Source organism: Mastigoproctus giganteus, chromosome 8 (genome assembly GCF_048544385.1).
Source record: "Mastigoproctus giganteus isolate SK-2022 chromosome 8, ASM4854438v1, whole genome shotgun sequence".
NCBI classification, from domain to species: domain Eukaryota; kingdom Metazoa; phylum Arthropoda; class Arachnida; order Uropygi; family Thelyphonidae; genus Mastigoproctus; species Mastigoproctus giganteus.
This window is the reverse complement of record NC_143582.1, coordinates 169,115,602-169,138,706: the sequence shown is the minus strand read 5'-3', so window position 1 is coordinate 169,138,706 and position 23,105 is coordinate 169,115,602. Positions and strand designations below refer to the sequence as shown.

General features: G+C 35.8%; 1 protein-coding gene across 1 annotated transcript in view; it reads right to left on the bottom strand.

The window, feature by feature from the left end:
• The window catches only part of Nup98-96 (nuclear pore complex protein Nup98-96), a 770,989-nt gene that overhangs the window by 537,302 nt on the left and 210,582 nt on the right, over window positions 1-23,105 (bottom strand). Inside the window, exon 12 of the mRNA XM_090379042.1 lies at window positions 16,963-17,032. Within this exon, the coding sequence (XP_090235168.1) occupies window positions 16,963-17,032 (70 nt within the window). The remainder of the gene's footprint in view (window positions 1-16,962; window positions 17,033-23,105) is intronic.

Sequence of the window (23,105 nt, the reverse complement as noted above, 5' to 3'; positions counted from 1 at the left end):
GCCGTGACCACCAAATACGGAGGATGCAGAAAGGTCAGGGAATGACCACCGCATATCTCCAGAGCAATATGGCCTTAGTTGCTAATGCTCCTAAAAACCAAATAACAATAACAGTGGCATATCCGGGTATCATCGTAAGGGTGGGGGCATGGCAACCAGGTTTTTGAGTGTTTTTTTTTTTTGTTTTTGTTTTTTTTTTACATAGACCTTGGAACACCTACACGCACATAAATAATGTTTGATTGATTATGTTTATTTGAATATTAGGAAAACACATGAATAATATGTATTAATCACAAAAAATGATAACAATATATTATTTCCAAGCATTTGGCAATACAGCACTATTTCAAACAAGGTCATGAAATATATAAGAAAATTATAAAAGGAAAGAATAATAATAGTACATGCAGAGGTGGATTTACAATGAAGCAAATGAAGCTTAAGCTTCAGGTAACCTAGCAATATGTTCATCATATGTTTTTTTTTTTTTTTTTTTTAATTTGCAAAAGTAAGGTATTTTAACCACAATCAGTTATGACCACTGTATCTTTCCACTCCGACTTCCCCTCCGTCACTTCCCCTGGTGTTGGGTGGCATTGGAGTCGATGCATGCTTTAAGAAAAATACAAAAAAATTTTGTATTTTTTTTTTTTTTTTTAAAGATGGCCCCAAAAATTGTATAAGTTTCAGGCTCCACAAAACCTGGATCCACTCCTGCACAGCTTTGAAAAATGCAATGCTGCTTTCTGCCTTTGCACTTACTGTATCGCAAATTTTCTTGAATGGCAGTACTCTCTAATGCGGGAAAACTAAAGGGCTCTTCGGCTTTTTTTGTGCTTCATTTGAGTTACAATGCCTTTCAATATCACTTAATTTTGCTGCCAGCATGAATTTACAATATTTATAAAAACAGTTTAAGTAATCACCATGTAATTTGCTGAGCCAGTTCTTATATTTAGCATCTTTGAGCCATTGATCACGAAATTGCTGAATATATTTTTTACTCATTTTCCACAAAGAGACAAAATTGCTCCCTACAGTTTAATATGAAAATTCACAAGTGAAAAAACACATATATATATATATATATATATATATATAAGCTAAATTAAAATAGGATATTTGCCAGTAGCATGGCAAACCAATAGAACTTAACCAAATAAAATAACATAACAATAACAGACTGGCAAATATCCTATTTTAATTTAGCTTATTATAAGCAACATGTAGTGGATTGTGCTTTTCTGCTGCCACTGATGCTAGCTTTCCTTCTATTTTTCTTATTTACTTTTATATATATTTTTATTAATTTTTGCCCATTTAACTTTTGGATTATATTTACATGGGGGTAGCGTGACGATCTGCTAACGCTGCGTTCGTAGCACCATCTATAGCCTAATTTGTTTCTATATATTTTCAGTTCAACTGTTTTTTGTCAGTGGTGTGGTTTGGCCATGCGAGCACTAGGCTTTCTGTTTTATTATTTTTCACTGCATAAGGACCACTGCTATGCAAATCTATTGCATCGGCGGTCTGATCTTAGTATCATTCCATCATTGCATGGATTTGTTTAGCATTCGAAATGCAGTGACTCCCTGACTATTGTTGGCCTCGTGATCCTCTGTCGAGATGGGGCATAATGGTCAGTCTATTTTATTTCATTTTATTAATTGGTCATGTAATGTTGTTAGTTTACGTTTCCACTTTAGTGAGATTTCACATAATTTGGAAGCGGGTGCCTTCAAGGGGTGCGCCGCTAAATTTCTCTTAATTGGCTTAATTTTCTAAATTATTTTAGGAACATTGCTTCAACACTACCCTCTTCTTGTTTATCCCCCTATATATTTTTTTCTGGTATTGTTATGTTATTTTATTTGGTTAAGTTCTTTTTCACTCTACAGGCAAATATCCTATTTTAATTTAGCTTATTATAAGCAACATATAGTGGATTGTGCTTTTCTGCTGCCACTGATGTTAGCTTTCCTTCTATTTTTCTTATTTATTTTTAATATATATTTTTATTAATTTTTGCCTATTTAACTTTTGGATTAATTGGATTATATATATATTTAAATAATAGCTTAAAGTTTAACATAAAATAAGAAAAATAAATAAATATTAAGCTGTCATTAGAGATAGCAAAATGCACATCCTCCACATGAAGCCCAGTTATATCCGATAATTCAAAATAAAAAACATAAGCCAGTAGTATGGCAAAAAATGTAGAGCGAAAAATTAACATAAAAATAACATAAAATAAAATAAACCAAACAGGAAAGTAAAGTTAATAAGACATAAACGGTAGCCGATTGTCCCCGATATAATTTAGCACTTTAAATCCAATTAATAAAACTGATGTCAAATTTAAAATAATGCCAATTATAATATGATTTAGTGGTACCCCCCCCAAAGGTACCAGTTCCGAAAAACATGAAATATCACCAAAAAAAAAAAAAAGGGTTAAAAGAACTACTAAAAGCAAAACAAAATATCAAAATAATAGACTGACCATTATGCCCCATATCGACAGAGGACCACGAGGCCAATAATGGTCATGGAATCGCTGTATTTCAATTGCCATACAAATTGTCGCAAAGGTGAAAATATCGAAGAACCCAACCACCCATTCCTCCTCCGATCGATCCACCAATGCAGAGGATTTGCATGGCGGTGGTCCTCATGCAGCGAGAAATAATTTATAGAACAGACAGCACTCTAGATCAGAGCCACACCACTGACATAATGTAAGCTTAACCAGCTTATATAAAGAAAAGAAAGGAACAGATGGCAGCACAGGCACTACTTATTTAGTATATCAACCCACTACTACCACTGATTTATATTTAAATAATAGCTTAAAGTTTAACATAAAATAAGAAAATAAATAAATAAATATTAAGCTGTATTAATTAGCTTACCTTTACTTTCCCTTTCCTGTTTGGTTTATTTCATTTTACGTTATTTTTATGTTAATTTTTCGCTCTACATTTTTTGCCATACTACTGGCTTATGTTTTTTATTTTGAATTATCAGATATATTTATATATATATATATATATATATATATATATATATATATATATATATATATATATATATATAACCTTAATTTTTTTTAAATATAATACCAACTGGATAAATTGGAGAATTTAGAATATAAGTATTAGGGGTTAAAACTATACCCATTAGGTCAAAGGGACAAGTATTTAGGTAACCTAAGTTGGACATCTTTGTTGTATCCTATAAATAAACACACAAAATATAATAAAATAAAATAGTAAAATTAAAATGATGTAGCTAATTAGATATATGGATACATTGAATGGAACATTAACTACTGGCATATGTTTTAATTTGATTTTAATTTTATATTTATTATCGGTTATGTAATGGGCATCATGTGGAGGATATGTATTTTTGCTGCCTCTAATGATAGCTTTATATTTATTTTCTTATTTATTTTATTTTTTTTTTTTAATGTCATTATTCAAACATATGTATATCAGGTGGTAGTAGTGGGTTTGACGTGCTAAAGCTGCACCTATACTGCCATCGATATATTTTTATTTTCCTTTTTCTGTCTAAGCTTACATTATGTCGGTGGTGTGCCTCTGCTCTGGAGTGCTGGTCTGTTCTATAGTTTATTTCTCGCTGCATAAGGACCACCACTATGCAAATCCTCTGCATCTGTGATTCAATCGGAGGATGGAAGGGTGTTTTGGTCCTTCGATCGGTTCGCCTTTGCAACGATTTGTCTAGCAATTGAAACGCAGCAATTCCATGACCATTATTGGCCTCGTGGTCCTCTGCTAATATGGGGCATAATGGTCAGTCTATTATTTTGTTACTTTGTTTTATTTTAGTAGTCCGTTTAGCCCCGTTTTGGTATATTTCACGTCTCTCGGAACTGGTACCTTACTTGGGGGGGGGCCACTAAATTTCTATATAATTGGCCTTATATTTTAAATTTTAATAAAGATTTACTATTAATTGGATTTAATTGAATTTCTAAATTATTTGGAAGCTTTCGGCTACAGTTTCTGTTTTATTACCTTTACTTTCCCCTTCTCTGTTGATTTAATTTTTATGTTAAATTTTCGCTCTACAGTTTTGCCATACTACTGGCATATGTTTTAATTCGATTTTAATTTTATATTTATTAACTATTATGTAATGGGCATCATGTGGAGGATGTGTATTTTTGCTGCCTCTAATGATAGCTTTATATTTATTTTCTTATTCATTTCATTTTATTTTTTAATGTCATTATTCAAACACATATATGTTTGAAAGTTATCATATGTCTAATGCTCCAAAATGTGCAGTGCAGCAGTAAAGGAAGCAAAAGATAAATAATGAATATATATATATGTAAAAGGGTGTTCAATGTAACCCCTTAAAGGTAATGTTGATTATGGTGAAATGTGTTTGTCCTTTACTGAAATCTTCAATCGTAAATAAAATTTCAGAATCTTCTCTTCATTCCTTTTTTTTTTTTTTTTTTTAAACTTTGTAAACTTGTTACTCCATGCAAATCGTGTTAGTTGCAATTTGTTCGTTCCGTTAAAAAATGCTTATGCATGCTATTGAAATTTATAAAGAAAAGAGAAGACTATCTTGGAAACAAACGCCTCTTGAAACATTTCTGAAGAAGACTACTCCTTGCACAACAAACTAACGAGTGGCGAGCCAATAATGAGTGATCAACGAGTGTGCATTTAGTTGATGATGATGAAGAATAAACATTCTTTAACATTTGTAAGTCGTAAATAATTTGTCTATTATAATTTTCTTGATTTTACAGCTACATTTTCATTTCTTTCGATAAATCAATCATTGTTTGAACAAACTAATTAGCTAACAAATTTCATTGTTGAGAACGTAACCCCTATTTTTAACCTTATGTCTATGAAAAATAAATTCCCGTTTTACGATCGTGCGGTAGGAACGAATTAACTTGTAAAGTCGAGAACTAACTGTATATATCTTTCTCAAAGTAACTGAATCATCACAAATGAAAGAGGACAAGTTTTCATCAACGCTCCGTTAAACCTATCCAGAACAGTGGTTTGCATGCGGAAAAGATTTATGTTACTGCGTCTACGTTTTGGACAGGATTCTCCAGTAATTCGAAAAGTGAAACCAGCATAAAGTGACCCTCTATATTAGGAAAGAGACTGCAGAAAGTTGAATTTCAAAGAATTTTTTTTTTTTTTTATGTGAACCCCAAACATGAGAGGTATTAGAACCTATAGTACTTAGTACCGTGCTTGGGTTTGAGGTTAAGAAGACGAAAGAAGATATTTGTTGACATTGGACTTGAACTTCTGTAGACTGTAATTTTCAGGAAATACGTACGAAGGAAGGTTGTTCCAGAAAACGGCAGTTGAATGAATAAATGAGGAAGATGAAAAGTTGGTTCTGTGGGTTTGGGTTTGAAGTTCGACAGTAAATGGATGTCGGCTAGTGGCGGCACGTGTTCGGACTGTTTTGAAAGAGAGAGCGGGAATTATAGAAGCCAATTCAGAAGAACAGTGCCAATGGAAGTATCTGTAGAAGAGGCATGCAGCAGAAACAGTACGTCTATGAGAAAGCGAGTGGAGAGACTCTGTTCGAGATGAATCATTAATTAACCTAACTGCCCTCTTCTGAATGGAATCAAGAAGCCTGAGAGAGGTTTTGGGGGCACCACCCCAGATGTGGGAACAATATTCCATGGCAGGGCAGATTTGCGATTTATACAGAGTGAGCAGCTGTTTGGAAGAAAAGTAATGCCGAGAGCGAAAGAGAAAACCAAGTTCTTTAGATGCAGAGGAAGCAATATTTGTAATGTGCTTGTGTCAAGAGAGATTAGAAGTCAGGGTAATCCCCATAAGAGATATATCATTTTGTCTAGAAATCGGAGTGTCACTAAAGATAAGCATAGGAGCAGAAGAATCCTCTTTGCGAGATATAAGACAAGACCGAGTTTTAGAAGGGTTGAAATCAACTAAGTTGTCTTTGCCCCACTGGAGAATTACCTGAAGATTGGCATTTAAGGAATTGGTAGCAGATTTTCGAGAAGTTGAAGCTGATTGAGCAGGACAAGGTTTCTCAAAATGGAAAGTTGAATGCAATGTGCTATCATCGGCAAAACTATGGATAGGATTTCCAGTCAATGGAAGAAGGTCATTGATATACAAGAGGAAAAGAGTGGGGGAAAGAACTGAACCTTGGAGGACACCGGCATTAGTGGAGAAGTTAGAAGACAGAGAGCCATCTACCATCACCCTCAGTGAGCGATCAGAGAGAAAACTGGATAACCAATTACTAAAAACAGTTGGCAAACCATAAGATGGAAGCTTGTTTAGAAGACCTTTATGCCAAACACGATTAAAAGCCTTTGAGATGTCAAGAGCAACTACTTGTGTTTCACCGAACCTTTCCATTGAATTAGTCCATAAATGGGTAACATAAGCTAGAATATCTCCAGTGGATCGACACTGACGGAATCCATACTGGTGATCGTTGATCAGACGGAAGGTTTCTAGGTAGTTTAAGAGTTGGTGGTTAATTGATTTCTCCATTACTTTAGAAAGAGTAGAAGTAATTGCAATGGGACGATAATTGGATGGGAGGGATTTGTCACCCTTTTTAGGAACTGGCTGGATATGAGAAAATTTCCAAGCAGAAGGAAAAACAGCTTTGGAATAAGAAAGTGAAAAAAGGGGGCAAAAAATAGGAGTAAGTTCAGGAGCACAGGTTTTGAGAACAGTGAGAAATACCATCAGGACCTGGAGCTTTCTTAGCATCAAGATTCATCAAAATCCTTCTGATATCCTTTTGACGGAAGACCACAGGAGGCATTGAATGGAGCGTGTTGGGAATGGTGGGAGGTGTTTTCCAAGATCATTAATACATGAGCTGGAAGAAAAATGGGATGCTAGCAGGTCAGCTTTATCCTTGGCTGAAGTGGCAACAGAACCATCTGGTTTGGACAGAGGTGGGAGCAAAGATGGGCAAAAGTTGCGGCCAATAGATTTGGCAAGAGACCAGAATGCTCTGCTACCATTAGGGCAAGAAGCAAGTTTTCTACTCTTAGTTTGTTCAAACTCTAGTTTGGACTGATTAATAACTGCTTTACAACTGTTGCGACTTTTCGTGTAGGCAGAAAATGAAACTGAAGAATTAGAAACAAGCCAATTACGATATGCAACATTCTTCTCTTGGACAGCCTTAGCACATTTATTGGAAAACCAAGGTTTAGATAAAGGGCGAGATTTTAAAGTGGAGTGTGGGATAAGGGATTCCATTCCTGCAAGAATAATTTCACTGACACGATCTGAGCAAACATTGACATCAGAAGTTTTGAAACAGTAATCCGACCAAGGAAAAGAAGAAAAGAAGTCTCGCAGGTCATCCCATTTTGCATTCTTGTAATGCCAAACAACACGTGGTTGGGAATAGCCATGAGATAAAGGTTCCATTGGAGAAGAGACAATCACCAAGTTGTGATCTGAAGTGTCTAAAGGACCTCTCACTTCGACCGTGTACTTAGAAGGGTTGTTTGTGAGAAAAAGATCACGCGTATTGGCTGTATGATTAGGATTGTCCGGTATTCTTGTAGGTAAATGAACAATCTGTACTAGGTCATTAGTAATTGCAAAAGCCTCAGCATCTCGACCTGCTGGGTCGGTGTGACCAGAAAACGGAAGCCAGCTGGAGTTGTGAACATTAAAATCACGAGGAAAATTACCTCACTGTTAGGAAAGTTGGACTGGAGAAAGTCAAGTTGCAAAGAGGGGAAGTCAAAGAGCTCCAAGTGATTAGTGGAGTTGGGAGAACGGTAGAGACAACAGATGAATTTCACACAATGAGGTAGAGAGATTTTAAGCCAGAGAAGATCAAAGAGAGGAGATTCCAAATTGCCAAGTCTCTGACAGGGAATATCAGAACGGACATATGCACAAGTATCACCTTTGAGGCGAAAGGAATCATACAGCGAATAATTTGGGCATCTGAGATGAGCAGTAGTTGAATCAACTGATAACTGAGATTCAGTCAGAAAAAGTACATGGGGTTTGGCAGACTGCAAGTGGAAATGGACATTGTTGAGATTAGAATTGAGACCACGTATATTTGTGAAATGAATTAGGAAGTCCTTGGGAGGTTTAGATCTTTTTGCAGATAAGCTTGCTCTATTAGTTTGACAATTCACGGTGTATTCAATAGTAAGAAAAAGTGGGTGGGACATGCTGTATGAAGTAATGAAATTTTTGGATATGGCGTACACGTGGTAAGAATATACCCAGATCCTTGACATAACGTGGCCCCGACAATATTCCCCAGATACACACTACTCGGACTCCCTCCAGTCACTATCTGGCAGAGTAGAGGTAGCAAGATTATACACTAGCTGATCCGGAAGCTTCCTAGAGAGTTACCAATAGGTTGAGTCTGGTGAACTAACTAGCGGTCGGCCTGCGAACACCGTTTTAGAGCTGTACCCTCGAAATGTAAGGAATATTGGAACTCGCCACGACGTTCATCATAACCTCAAAAGTCATCAATCATACTGCATGATGGAAGAGATAGGGAAGGGTTGACCGGAACTTAGCTCTAGAGACTAAACATGGGTTCCACCACTTCAAGCCTCCAATAAGCAAAGTGGTGGTATTTCACCGGTTGATGAGAGTCATCTACCACCTAGTACTGCCTGGTAACATAGAGGGGCGGCGTTCCTTCATGTGGTGTGGGCGCACACCTCGACCCTTGCTTACGTTGGTTCACACCTGGGTGGTCACCCACCATGTACTTGTCCATGGAGGTTATACCCAGGATTACTAACAGTCCCACCATCGTGAAGGTGCAAGCAGAGGATTTGGCTGTCACAGACTGTCCGGACTTCGCCGAAATTGGTTACACTTGACACCCGAATATCAGTTCCATCAGCGTTTTAGACTCCCAGGTAGCAAGTACAGCTTGTCTGACATATCTGAGAGAATGTCTGTGATAAAAATGTCTGTGACAAAAATTAAGTTGAAGAGTTCTGAGTGATTGGTGGAAATTCAAATTATATCTTTCTCTGATCTGTAAATAATCCAGCAAAAAATTTTCAATATATAAAAAAAAAAAAAAAATTACTGACATCAGAGTAATAAAACTACAAACTGTCCTGTCAAATTGTAACAAAATGCAAAGTAGAATAGTAAAAATAAAATAAAATAAATCTACAACAGTGAGTAACATATATTAGTATCACAAGCTATACAATGTTTGACGATCATCGACATCATGGACCATTCATAATTTGTGAATGGTCCATCATGTAAACTTATGAAAACAAATAATAAATGCACTTACATGGAATGATAAAATCACTTATTACAGAATCACTACATAGTTATCATTGCATTGCACACATAAAGCAAATCAATGCATACTTCTCTATTCAGGTGTGCATTCACTGAGTGCAAAAGTAAAAAAAGAAAATGTGCATCCAAGAAAAATAACTTTTTCAAATTCATATTATATCTTTCTCTGATCTGTAAATAATCCTTCAACAAATTTTCAATAAAAAAATTCAATGACACCAGAGTTCTGTAAAATTGTAACAAAATGCAAAGAATAGTAAAAAAATAAATAATAAATAAATCTATAGCAATGAATAACATATATTTTTATCAAAAGTGGACAACGTTTAACGATCACCAATGTGATGAATTATTCATAATTTGTGAATGGTCCAGCGTGTAAACTAATGATAACTGGAATAATAATTTGCTTACATCTTCAGCCTTTCTATCACAAGTTAGAAAAGAATGGTAGTAATGGTAAATTTTTTTTTGTGCTCTGAGAAACTTGAAAATTTAGAATCGCTACACTTGAAAATGTAGAATCACAGAATAGTACATGACAACTGATAACAGCTGCAGAACTTTTTTTCTCTGCCGATAAAGCAAATGAAAATCTCTGTGATTGGCTGATTTTTTTTGTTTTGTTTACCAGTCTCGTTTCCCCAGCTTCGCCTTCAAGTAACTTTGCAACAAATTTTCCCACCACAAATGAACATAGAAAAGAGTTATAAAATGTATTGTTCATGGCCAATGACAAAGTCGGGGTCCTGTTGGCTGTATAGAAACAAAACAATAGACAAGGGTTGATTGTTGTTGTGATTCTGGTTTACAGAGAGTTTATTCCACTCTCTGTACACCACAGGATAAACGCTAATTATAGGAAGGGATTCACCCAATGCACTGTTCAGTTTCAGAATGTCACATGTGAGGATCAAAGGACCCAAAATTTGGTTGTCTCTCTGGTTAGCACAGTAATAACTCATTAGTGCTTGTAGTTTTTCGCTTCAGATAAACAAAAAAATCTAGCACAAAAGGTGCTAAACGACAACACTGGCCATATCTAGACTGTTATGTGACAACTTTGTGCAAGGTGAAATAAAACATATTCCAACAACAATCAGAATATGCATGAACACAAAAAATGTAAAATAAATTCGCCAACACTAGAATAAAATCACTGTGATGTTTATTTATATTTGCCACTGGTTTATACTGGTTTTGCTGAATATTTCACAACTGTCTTTCATTTACTAATATTTCTATAAGCGTGGCATGTAACTATGGGAATGCAACTGCATTGGGGCCAGATATTCATTTTTTAAGACAATTAATCATCAGTCTAAACAATACTCGGGCAGCAAGTCATCAGGTTGATAGGTTATATTTAATTTTAAAAAAATGCTTGTTTATTAATAAAATTCATTAATTGTCTTGAGAAATGAATCATTAATTGTCTTAAAAAATGAATATCTGGCCCCAATGCAGTTGCATTCCCATAGTTACATGCCACTGAACAAAATCATTAGTTTTTCCAGAGATTTTGGCTTTCAGTTAGCTGTTTGTACACTGGAACCCCTTGAGAGAACAGAGAGGCAGCAAAATGCCTCACACATTCTTTTTCTTTAATTTTGAATATTTGGTTAACAGAAGGCATATACCCCCTCCCTGAATACGCCCCTGTATACATATAAAGCAATACAGGCACTCCTCGACTTACCTATTTAATTGGTTTTTTTTTTCATGTACATAAGTCCAACTTCGGTCTTGTAGATACAAAATACATGTACAGTACAACACTCTGAGATTATAACCCCCAATTTGTAACCGAATTATATGAGGCTGAAAAAACATTAATAAAATTAAACAACAAATGAAAATCGGAAGAATATTTCCCACAGGTTAGCAAAATAAAAATAAATTTGCGTTTACGTACATAACTTAATTAATACTGTAACTAGTTGATATTTCTGTTCAATGACTTTTTTTTTTTGGTCTTAAAATTTAAAACAGTAAGAAAATAAGCAATCAATAACAAATAACACGGCATGCACAAATTGCAACTAACACGATACGCGCAAGTGAGATATGGAGTAACAACTTTATGAAGCTTAAAAAATTGGAATGAAGAGAAGATTCTGAAAATTTGTTTTTTATATAATTGAAGATTTCAGTGAAGGGGAACCACATTTCACCATAATAACCTAAAATTCCACAGAATTCCAGCCATCAGTATCATCGGAAATGCAATAAGCTCGAGTTTACTAACCGTTTTTAATAGATTGCACTAACAGAAAAGGCCAATAAACTGGAAACTGCTAATTGTTTTTATTGTTTTATGGAGTCACCTCCAGAAATCTGCTTTAAAAAAATATTACAAAGGCATTCAAAATTGATTCTTATAACCAAACATAACAACAGCTTTGTGCTTTGCACGTATCTCCAAGTTGTACATAAGTGTTTTTGTGGGTAAGTACAGGAGTGCCTGTAATATAAATGTGCATATAGTAAATACAACAATCTATAATAACAAATATTAATTACAGTAAATATAATATTTTATTACTGCAATTCTGTGGCATTGAAATAATAAACTGTAGAAGTATAAAGAAGCTGATGTTTATTAACTTCTACTTCTAAAATAAAGTTAATAATATCTGCTTTATGTATTCTAAAACTCTGAACTGGATAACATCCAATACAAAATAACAGGTATGGTTTATAGCAAAAATTAATGGCAGTTCAAAGCCTAAAGCAACATTAGCTAAAATTGCTTTATTCTTAATTTCAGTTTTTTAATGAGGTTGATGTTTTTCTTTTCTTCCAGGCTTCGTAAAAGTTGCAATTATTTCTACATCAACTACTAATCACCTTATCAGTTACACAATTCTGTATTTCAGCTTCTTGAAAATCACCAATCGGGTTGGGGCACTAATCATATCCATAAATTCTTTATATGTTTCTTTACTGGATTTGTTAAAATTCAAATTCATATTTAAAAGAGGTTGTCTTTATGGCCATGAAGTGGGACAAGCATCTAAACCATCCTTAACATTTCTCCTTTTATTCTATCCAAAAGCAGTGGAAAAATTAAATACTGCATCTTTTAAATTAATATAAAAATTCAAATAGGTTGAATAGATCCATGGGGAACATTAGCAAAAGACAGGAACACTGTTGTTTGTTTGTTTGTTTGTTTGTTTGTAATTTGGTTTTTAGGAGCATTAGCAACTAAGGCCATATTGCTCCAGGATATGCGGTGGTCATTCCCTGACCTTTCCGCATTCTCCGTATTTGGTGGTGACGGGCTCGAACCCTGGTCTAATCAAGAAGCGTGTGCTATGCACTGCTGCTCCTTCCCACCTGGCTACGGAGGCGCCGGGAACACTGTTAAAACCTTTTGTGGAGCTGGATATTATAGAATATAAACATTTCTCAATTTCTGCTCATTTCAATTATATATTTCTAATTGAATACGGCTAAACAAGATATATCAATTCTCAATTTAGGATATCTAACAAACTTCTCATCTGTACATCCTCTTTAACAACCTGTCTATCCTTCCTTAAATTTATTCAGTATGAATAAATTTAAATTTATTTAAATTTATTCAGGAGTACTTCTACAAAACCAGATTTTTTTTTTTTTTTTTTTTTAAATGAAAAGTCAAAAACAAAAGGTATTAAAACTACAGTAGTTAGTACCTCAAATGCAAATCCTGAATATGGCAGAATGTTGCAGCTGATTTTAGAATATTCTAGAAAGTGAGAATATTGTTTCAATATTACAGAAAATTGCAGATGATTCTAGTGTTTTGCAATAATATAAATTGAGGAGTAAGAGATGTAACTTATAAAATCAAAACACCCATCATTCAGAAAGAGTGCTTGGTGTAAGTTTTGCATTTTGTGATAAACATGGCAAGAAGTAAGGAACTGAATGTTGAAAAAAGAAGTGCTATTATAATTCTACATAAAGAAAGTTATTCCATGAGAAGTATTGGCAAAAAAATAGGTGTTTTATTTAAAGGAGTACAAGCTACCGTTTGACGACTGGCAGTTTAAAGGACAAACCATAATCAGGATGACCGCAGTAATAATGGAAGCACAAGATAAGACCATAACACTGATTTCTAAATGCAATTGATGACTACTGCAACTGAAATCTGAGCTGAAGAGGAACAAACTCCTGTGTCTAAATGGACTGTAAAACTTCGTCTTAAACAAGTAGGGCTTCATGGTCATGTAACAGTCTGAAAATCCTTATTAAAACTGAAAATCAAAAGAAATGGTTGGCTTTGTCTAAGAGCCATCAATATTGGATGGCTCTTAGCACATCAACTAAAATTTTTCTGCACATCAATGAAGTGCAGAAAAAAAAAACATACTGTGGACAGGTGAATCCAAATTTGAAATTTTTGGATCCAAGCATAGTTCATGTAAGACAATCAATCAACTGAAGAAAATATGGTGCTACATTCTTTATTGCCTACAGTCAAGCACAGTGGTGGTTCCATCATGATCTGGGACTGCTTCTGTTTTTCTGGAGTGCATGACATCATCAGAATTAAAAGAAGGCTATAAAAACATTCTTGAACATAAGGCAATATCCTTTGGACTTCGATTTTGTGGAAGAAATTTAATATTACAACAAGAACAAAGACCAAGAAGAACAAGAACAACCCAAAGCACAGCACTCTAAGCTGTACAGGAACTTTCTAACAAATAAATAACAGGAGAGGTATTGCAAATTATGCTGTGGCGACCCTAACTGCCTGGCTTAAACCCAAAAGGGCTTTTATGGGATCATCCAGACTGTCAAGTCCATGAAGTCTGCCCATCTTCACAAAATTTATGAAGAACCTTGCAAATCTCTTGGAATAATGTTAGTCAAGACACTATTATAAAATAAATCCCCAAAATTCCTTATACAAATGCATTATTTTATTTATTATAAAATAAATCGTGCAATGCCTTACACAGACAGGTTCTGTGTGCAAGGCAATGATAAAATCTCTCAGAGGATATTATGCCAAAAAAATCGGTATAATTATTAATATTAATCATCTAAACATTTTTTGCTGTAAATTTTTCAATGATAAAAAAATCTTAATATAATTTGTAGTATGTTGCTTTTTAATATTAAACCTTATATTGTCACAGCTAATTTCAAAAAAATTAATAAAAACTGTTGTCATATCCTGGGATTCCAACTTTTAGATAGGAGTGTATGTGTGAAAGGAGGTTGTTCCAGAAAATGGTAGCTGAAAGAATAAACAAGGAAGGAGAAAAGTTGGTTCTGTGAGTTTGAAATTGGTTAGTAAATGGATGCTGACTGGTGGTGGAACATGATGGAACTGGTTTGGAAGAGAGAGAGGGGGAAATTATAGAAGTCAATTCAGAAGAACAGTGCCCATGGAAATATCTACAAATGGAATTTATCAGAAACAGAATGTCTATGAGACAGAGTGGGGAGACATTGTAAGAGATGGGCCACTAATTAACCTTACTGCCCTCTTTTTGGAGTCTAGAAGCCTGAGAGAGGTTATGGAGATGCCGCCCCAGATGTGGGAACCGTATTCCACGGAAGAATGGATTTGAGATTTGTACAGAGTGAATAGCTGTTTAGAAGAAAAGTAACACTGAGAGCAAAAGAGTAACACTGATTTATTTTTTAGATGCAAAGGAAGCACTATTTGTGTTAACAAATATTGAAAAGAATAAGGAACCCTGCACTAAATCTTGAGGCTCCACTAGAGGTCTGCACGGGCTCTGGCCAGGTCAGGCCAGATAACATGAAGGTTGTTGTTGTTGTTTGGTTTTTAGGAGCATTAGCAATTAAGGCCATATTGCTCCAGGATATGCGGTGGTCATTCCTTAACCTTTCCGCATCCTCCGTATTTGGTGGTGAAGGGCTCGAACCGCGGTCTAATCAAGAAGCGTGTGCTACGCACTGCTGCTCCTTCCCACCTGGCTACGGAGGCGCCTAAACATGAAGGATATTTGGGCTTGGGTCAGGTAACACGAACAATGGTCAGGCTCGGTTCGGGTACAAATAATTGTAATGAATTGTTATTTCCAAATGTTGCAGACTTTTTCGGGCTATTTCCTACGTATATATGTTTGTTTGTTTGTTTTTTAGGAGCATTAGCAACTAAGGCCGTATTGCTCCGGGATATGCGGTGGTCATTCCCTGACCTTTCCGCATCCTCCGTATTTGGTGGTGACGGGCTCGAACCCCGGTCTAATCAAGAAGCGTGTGCTACGCGCTGCTGCTCCTTCTCACCTGGCTACTGAGGCGCCTCCTACTTATATATATTTTTAAATATTTTTTATGTATTTAAATTCTTAAAAGTTTTTTTTTAGAAAAAATGTATATTAGTTGTCTGTTGACACTTTTAATTAACCAATATGGCACACTTTGCCATCTTCAAAAGAATAAATAGGAATATGCACCTTACTACCCTATTCTGTACTGAATATAAAGAATGAATTATTTGAGCACATGTTACCTATTATAAAACAAATAGCGACAACAGCACCCTCTCAGTTCAGATAACTGCCAGACGAACTAAATAAATTAATAATTTATAAAACCAAAGAAAGCAGCGCCCTCTGAATTTCGTGTAACTTCAAGGCTAACTAATAGACCGAATTATAGTAGTTAATAGTACACTATAAATCTGAACTTGATACAGATGAAAATAAATAGTTGGTTCTCAATTTTTTAGAATGACAGGTAACAAGACCAACTGAAATGAAATACCTTTAAAAAATATTTTACAAAGTAGAAATTAAATTTCTTTGTGAAAGATGAAATTGATTACTGCCTTAAGAACAAATGTAGGTACAACTTTTTCAATGAGCATAAGCTATATGTGACATGCTCTAAAGGCAGAGCAAAATGACTATGCTCAAACAGGTGCAGAGAAGGACAGCCAGATTGGTGAAGGGAACAAAAGGGTGCTGCTCTTACCTATAAAATCTTCAGTTCTGAAAACTGCAGTATCTCGAGATCAGGCACCTGTGAGGAGATCTGATTGAGGTGTTTAAAGCTTCGACCGGATTGAATAAGCAGAATGTTAATGGTATTTTTCCACTTGCTGAGATACACATATGAAGGGGCATAAATTCACATATGAAGGGTTGATCATCGGAAAAGGCTTCCATCTGTTGTGGAGGTGGATGGGTTGAATAAATTCAAGGGAGAACTAGACAAATTCTTGGAAGGTATACAGATGGGTGAACTTTTTTTTTTTTTTTTGGCTGATGCTATATAAGCTTGCTTTCTTGTATCATTTACTACTACTACTTCGTCCACGTACTAAAATGACCATTTGCAATTTCATGGGACTTCAATGAACAAATAGCATGTGAACAAACAAATGGCACATTGTTTGTTCAGTCAGATGAAGCCAACCAAGTGTAAAAACTGTATCAATCCACATATTCAGTATACATTTGTTTTTTGTTTGTGTAATGGTATGGCATGGCATATGTACATCAGTAAATTAAGTTTCATATTCAAGGTGGTAAATTTTATTTTCTTACATCTTAATCCTCAAAACTGGAGAGAGGCATCATACTCAAAACATTATAATTACTTATTTTCAAGAAATAAAACTTACTTTCCCAAAGCAAGAGTAGTTGCCGGACCAAAACTGAAGGCAGGAGATGGCCCACATTGCTGACCAAATGCTATTGAAGAAGTATTTTAAAAAGATGGTTTACTTCTTTATTTCTTATCAAGAGAATGGTATCTGTTTAACTAATTCAGATTTTAATACAATGTAAAACAATTAAATGAGAAATATCTTATCAAGATTTTTAAACTTTTGAAGAACTTATTAATGATACATTTGTTAACAAGTTTGCATTAATAATGCTGAGGTCATAAAATAATTACCATAAAATAATTCTTATACAGCAAGTCCCCGACTTACAATTTTTTTTTTCACTTGCATTTTTTTTTTTTTTTTTTTTTTTAGGATTGTAAAATTTAAAACAGTAAATAAAAAAAAATAATACGCAATCAATAATGACGAATATGGCACAAGTGAGATATGGTGTAACAAGTTGAAAAAATAGGAATAAAGAGAAGATTCTGAAAATTTATTTGTTTTTGTTATATGACTGAAGATTTCAGTGAAGGGGACACACATTTCACCAGAATAACAAAAACTCACAGAATTCCAGCTATCCGTATTATCAGAAGTGCAATAAGATCGATTTTACTACCCGTTTATAATTAATTTATTGTTTTATGTTAGTGACCTCCAGAAATACGCTTTGTAAAATGTGAGCTGAGCTCGTGTGAAGTGATAATAGCACGTTTCCACCTTAACCCTGCAAAGTTCTTTACAGAAAAGTTATTTTTGACCATTATCATGGTGCCGACTAAGAGAATAAGTGACAGCGGTACTAGTAAATCTATCAAGAAAAGGGAAGCAATTGATTTGGATCAGAAAATTAAAATAATAAGGATGTATGAAAATGATCAAACATTAACAAATATCAAGCAGAACTTAGATTTGTCAGGGTCAATAGTGAACACAATAATAAAGGCTAAAGACAGAATACAAGAAGCAGTGAAGGGATCGGCACCAATGAAGTCAACTATAATAACCAAGGCTGCAAAATACATTATCAGTTTTTACAGTACAGTGACATGCATTTTTTCTTCCCTTTATGTTTTCTTTTCTTATGTGTCACTCCAGCTACTTCATCACTGTCTCCAGATAAGTTTTTAATTGAACTAATTAAAAATATATAACTATTTTTCTAAATATGTATATAACTAATATATAAAAATATATAATTATTTTTCTTCATTCTGCTCAGGATATTATGTGGTTTTTGTAATTTTGGTATATCAGGGATATAGTAGCAATATTTTATTAGTCATACCCAAGTTACGGGACTTAGAGGGGAACAGGTATCCTGTGTGTTATCAGACACTCAGCCTAAAACACTGATGGATCCAATATCTCTCTATACAGAAGATTTAGAAGAAGTCCGGTTGGCCTGCCTCCCTAAAATCCACTCATGCACACCTTCTCGATGGTAAGCCCTGTTACGTCACTTAGGTGGCAACGAACGTGTAGAGTGGTTCTCTTCAAGACGCCTGGTCAGCGTGAAGAGGAAAAGACCAAACCCTCCAGCAATGAGAGCACAACAATACAAATGGCCCTCAGTCCCCAGCAGCTTTCGCTCTCCCTCTTACGGCAGCGAGAGGATCAGAGTGGAAGCAGAGGGTGCTAAGAATCTCTGGGTACGACCAGGCTGCCATGCACGGAAATTGAACTTGGCCTGTTATAACGTACGATCACTCATCAGTGAAGACAGGATATTAGAGCTGGAAAAGGAATTAGAAAAAGTGAATTGAAATATCATTGGTTTGGCTGAAACAAGAAGAAGAAAATGAATCACTTATAAGTTTATCAAGTGGAAATCTGCTGTACACCAATGGAAACAGTGAAAGGAGTGAAGGAGTTGGGTTTCTGGTCCACAAAGATTTTAAAAACAACATTTTGGAATTCAAAAGTACATCGCCAAGGGTGTCAAGACTAATACTCAAGATTCCTAAGAGGTACAAGCTAAAGATTATAATGATTTATGCACCAACATCGAGCCATGATGATGAAGAGGTTGAAGAAATGTACACTGAAATTGAGAGTCTTCTAGATGAGCAGAAAACCCACTACACTATTATTATGGGGGACTTCAATGCTAAGGTTGGAAAAAGGCAAAACAGCGCAGAAAGAGGAACTACAGGAAATTTTGGAATTGGTGAAAGAAATAAGAGGTGAAAGACTTGTGGAATTTGCAGAATCTCAAGGAATGTCAGTAATGAACACTTTTTTCAAGAAAAGGGTGAACAGAAAGTGGACATGAAAGAGTCCAAATGGATTAACAACTAATGAAATCGACTTCATCCTGACTAACAGAAGATATATTGTGAATGATGTTACCGTCCTGAATAAGGTAAATGTTGGAAGTGATCACAGAATGGTAAGATGTACACTTGATATAGATGTAGGAAAGGAAAGGAAAAAACTGACTCGAGTAAATAATACAAAGGTCTTTGAAATAACAGAGGAGGAGAAAAAGCAGTATGTACTGGAACTTAAGAACAAGTTTGAGCTTCTGCAGACTGCTCAGGACCAAGATATCGACGAGGAATATTACAACTTTCTGAAAGTGATAAAACCCAAGAAACCTATAGGGAAACAGAAATCCAAAGAAGAAAAAATTAGTCAAGAAACACTTGTCATGATGAACCAAAGACGACAAATGAAGAGCAAGAAAAACACTGACAGGGAGAAAATTGAGTATACTGAGTTATGCAAAGCCATTAGAAAGAGACTCAGAGAGGACATAAGAAGATTTAACACAAGAAAAGTAGAACAAGCATTAAGGGAAAACAAAGGATTTAAATCAGCAGCCATGAGCAGTAATACAGAAAGACAAATGATACTGAAACTGAAGAATAGCGATGGTGTACTTATAAACAGCAGAGAAGGCATAATTCAAATAGCAGAAGACTACTATAGAGAATTATACAAGGAGCGAGGGAATGACACCAGCAGTGGGGAAGATGGATTGCAAAATAGCAACACATACGACATACCCGATATTCTTCCTGATGAGGTAGAACATGCATTGAAGAAAATGAAGAATCGGAAAGCCCCGGGGGAAGATGAAGTTACTGTAGAGTTGTTAAAATTGGGAGGAAGAGACATAACACAAAAACTGGCAAGGCTCTTCACAAAGTGCATTAGAAAAGGTGTGATGCCTAAGCAGTGGAATAATGCAATCATAGTTTTGCTGCATAAGAAAGGAGATAAATCAGAAATTGGAAATTATAGACCAATTAGCTTGTTATCCCATATCTACAAGTTGTTCACGAGGGTCATTACTAACAGATTAGAAAGAATACTTGAAGAGAATCAACCGAAAGAGCAAGCTGGCTTTAGGACAGGATTCTCAACTATGGATCACCTTCACGTAATATCACAGCTAATGGAGAAAGCAAATGAATATAAAACACCATTATGCCTGGCATTTGTGGATTATGAAAAGGCATTTGACTCCATACAGCATAAGGCAATGTTTCGGGCACTGGAAAGACAAGGCATAGATACTCCATATATTATGATTTTGAAGAAAATATATGAGAGTGCTACATCCTTTATTAGACTAGACAAAGACAGTAGCAAATTTAAAATCGAGAAAGGAGTTCGACAAGGAGACACTATCTCCGAAGCTGTTTACTGCTGCCCTTGAGGAAACTTTCAGAAGATTAGACTGGTCGCAGAAAGGAGTCAATGTGAACGGAGAGTACCTAAACCATTTACGATTTGCAGATGACATTGTGGTCATAAGCCACGATCCCAAAGAATTAGAGGAAAATCTTAATCAGTTATGCACAGTTAGTAAGGATTTTGGACTAAAGATGAATATGAAAATCGAGAAAGGAGTTCGACAAGGAGACACTATCTCCGAAGCTGTTTACTGCTGCCCTTGAGGAAACTTTCAGAAGATTAGACTGGTCGCAGAAAGGAGTCAATGTGAACGGATACCTAAACCATTTACGATTTGCTGATGACATTGTGGTCATAAGCCATGATCCCAAAGAATTAGAGGAAAATCTTAATCAGTTATGCACAGTTAGTAAGGATTTTGGACTAAAGATGAATATGGCTAAAACAAAAGTAATGATGAACAAGTATGCCACGGAAAGGGACATAATGATTGAAGGAGCAGTAATTGAAAAGGTGGAGTCATATACTTATCTGGGACAAGTTATTAGCTGTAATAATGATAAATGGCTGGAAGTCAAGAGAAGAATAAATTTTGGATGGATAGCATTCAGGAAATATAGTCACATACTGAAGAGCAATATCCCAGTTTGTCTGAAGCGTAAAATAATGAATCAATGTATACTCCCCACAATGACTTATGGTGGTGAAACTTGAGCACTCACCAAAAGAATGGAAGAGAAGCTAAGAACTACACAGCGAAGAATGGAACGAATTATATTGGGAATCAGACTGTTAGATAAGAAGAGAAACACATGGATTAGGCAGCAAACTCAAGTAAAGGACATTCTTATCAAAACTAAAGAACTAAAATGGTCTTGGGCAGGACACATAGCTCGAAGACATGATGACAGATGGACTAAGAAAATAACAGAATGGTACCCAAGAGGAGCTAGAAGAAAACCTGGAAGACAAAGGCGAAGATGGATAGATGAAATTCATGAGTTTTTGAGTAGTAAATGGATGGCCAGTGCTCAAAACAGAAGGAACTGGAAAGTTGCTGGAGAGGCCTTCATCCTGCAGTGGATTGAAAATGGCTGATGATGATGATGATGATGACCCAAGTTACATAAAACTTGACTTATGTAAGAAGTCCTGGAATGTATCTTGTATGTATGTCGGGGACTTACTGTATTCCAATTTCAGCCAGGGGCAAAGGTTGATGACATTGTAGAGCGGATATCATCTTTTAAGGGCACAAAAGGTGATATAGTTGTACACGTTGGCACGAATGATATTAAGAGTAGGAGACCGGCGGAATTACTTAGCAAGTACAGGTCACTGCTGAAAAAAAAGCCGTGAATTAGGGTTGAACTTGAAAGTGTCTGCAATTCTGCCCAGACACGATAGGAGGGAGTATATGATGAGAGCCTTGTCGATCAATTCGGCCCTGGAGGGATTGTGCAAGGCTCAAGGGGTAGAATTTTTTTCAGCCTGGACTGTACTTGTTAACAGGAGAGATTGCTTCTACAGGGATGGGATACACTTAAATAGAAAGGGTGCAAGAATTTTTGCTGATGCTGTCGAGGCAGTGTTAGGTGGGTCGGAAAACTGCTAGTTGGGGGGGATACAAGGACTAATAGATTAACAGTAGCCACTGGCAGAGGTGGAAGTGATTCTTGCACTGCTTCTATTGAAATGAGCAGAAGTCTGAAAAACAAGATGCAGGATATTTCAGAGACTGCTGGTAGTCATTGCGTTACAAGTAAACACATGGGTTGTGTTAGGGTAGCTAAGAATAGAAACAGGTGCATGTATACCTGCGTGTACACCAATGCTAGGAGTTTGGTAAATAAATTTGATGAATTTGAGGTATTGCTCAAAACATCAAAGGCAGATATTGTTGGGATATCAGAGACGTGGTGTCACACAGATATAAGTAATGCGGAACTGGAATTTGGGGAATACAATGTGTATAGAAAGGATAGACAGGACAGGAGGGGAGGAGGGGTTATGCTATTAATTAAGAAACACATAAAGTCCAAGGAAGTGAAGCCAGTCGACATCGATGGACAGGGCAGTGCCGAATCAGTTTGGTGTGACATAAGCATAGGGAAATCAAAATTGAGAGTAGGAGTGTGCTATAGGCCTAATGACTCTGATGAGTATAATAAGATATTGTACAGGGAAATAGAGTGGGCCAGTAAATCAGAGAGTCTTATAATGGGGGATTTTAATTTCCCAGATATTGACTGGAATTTGTGGGTTGGTCACTCGCACACTAGCAAGGCTTTTGTGGATTTATTGGATGATTGTTTTCTACACCAGCATGTTCGTGAGGCAACAAGAGGGAGCAATACTCTTGATCTGATTATCAGTAGTGACTCTTCATGCATTAAGAACCTGCAGATAAATGAACCACTAGGTGGCAGTGATCACAGTGTGTTGAAGTGGGATTTACTCAAGGAGGTAACTACCATCAGAGGTAAAGGGAAGGGTTTTTGTTTTCG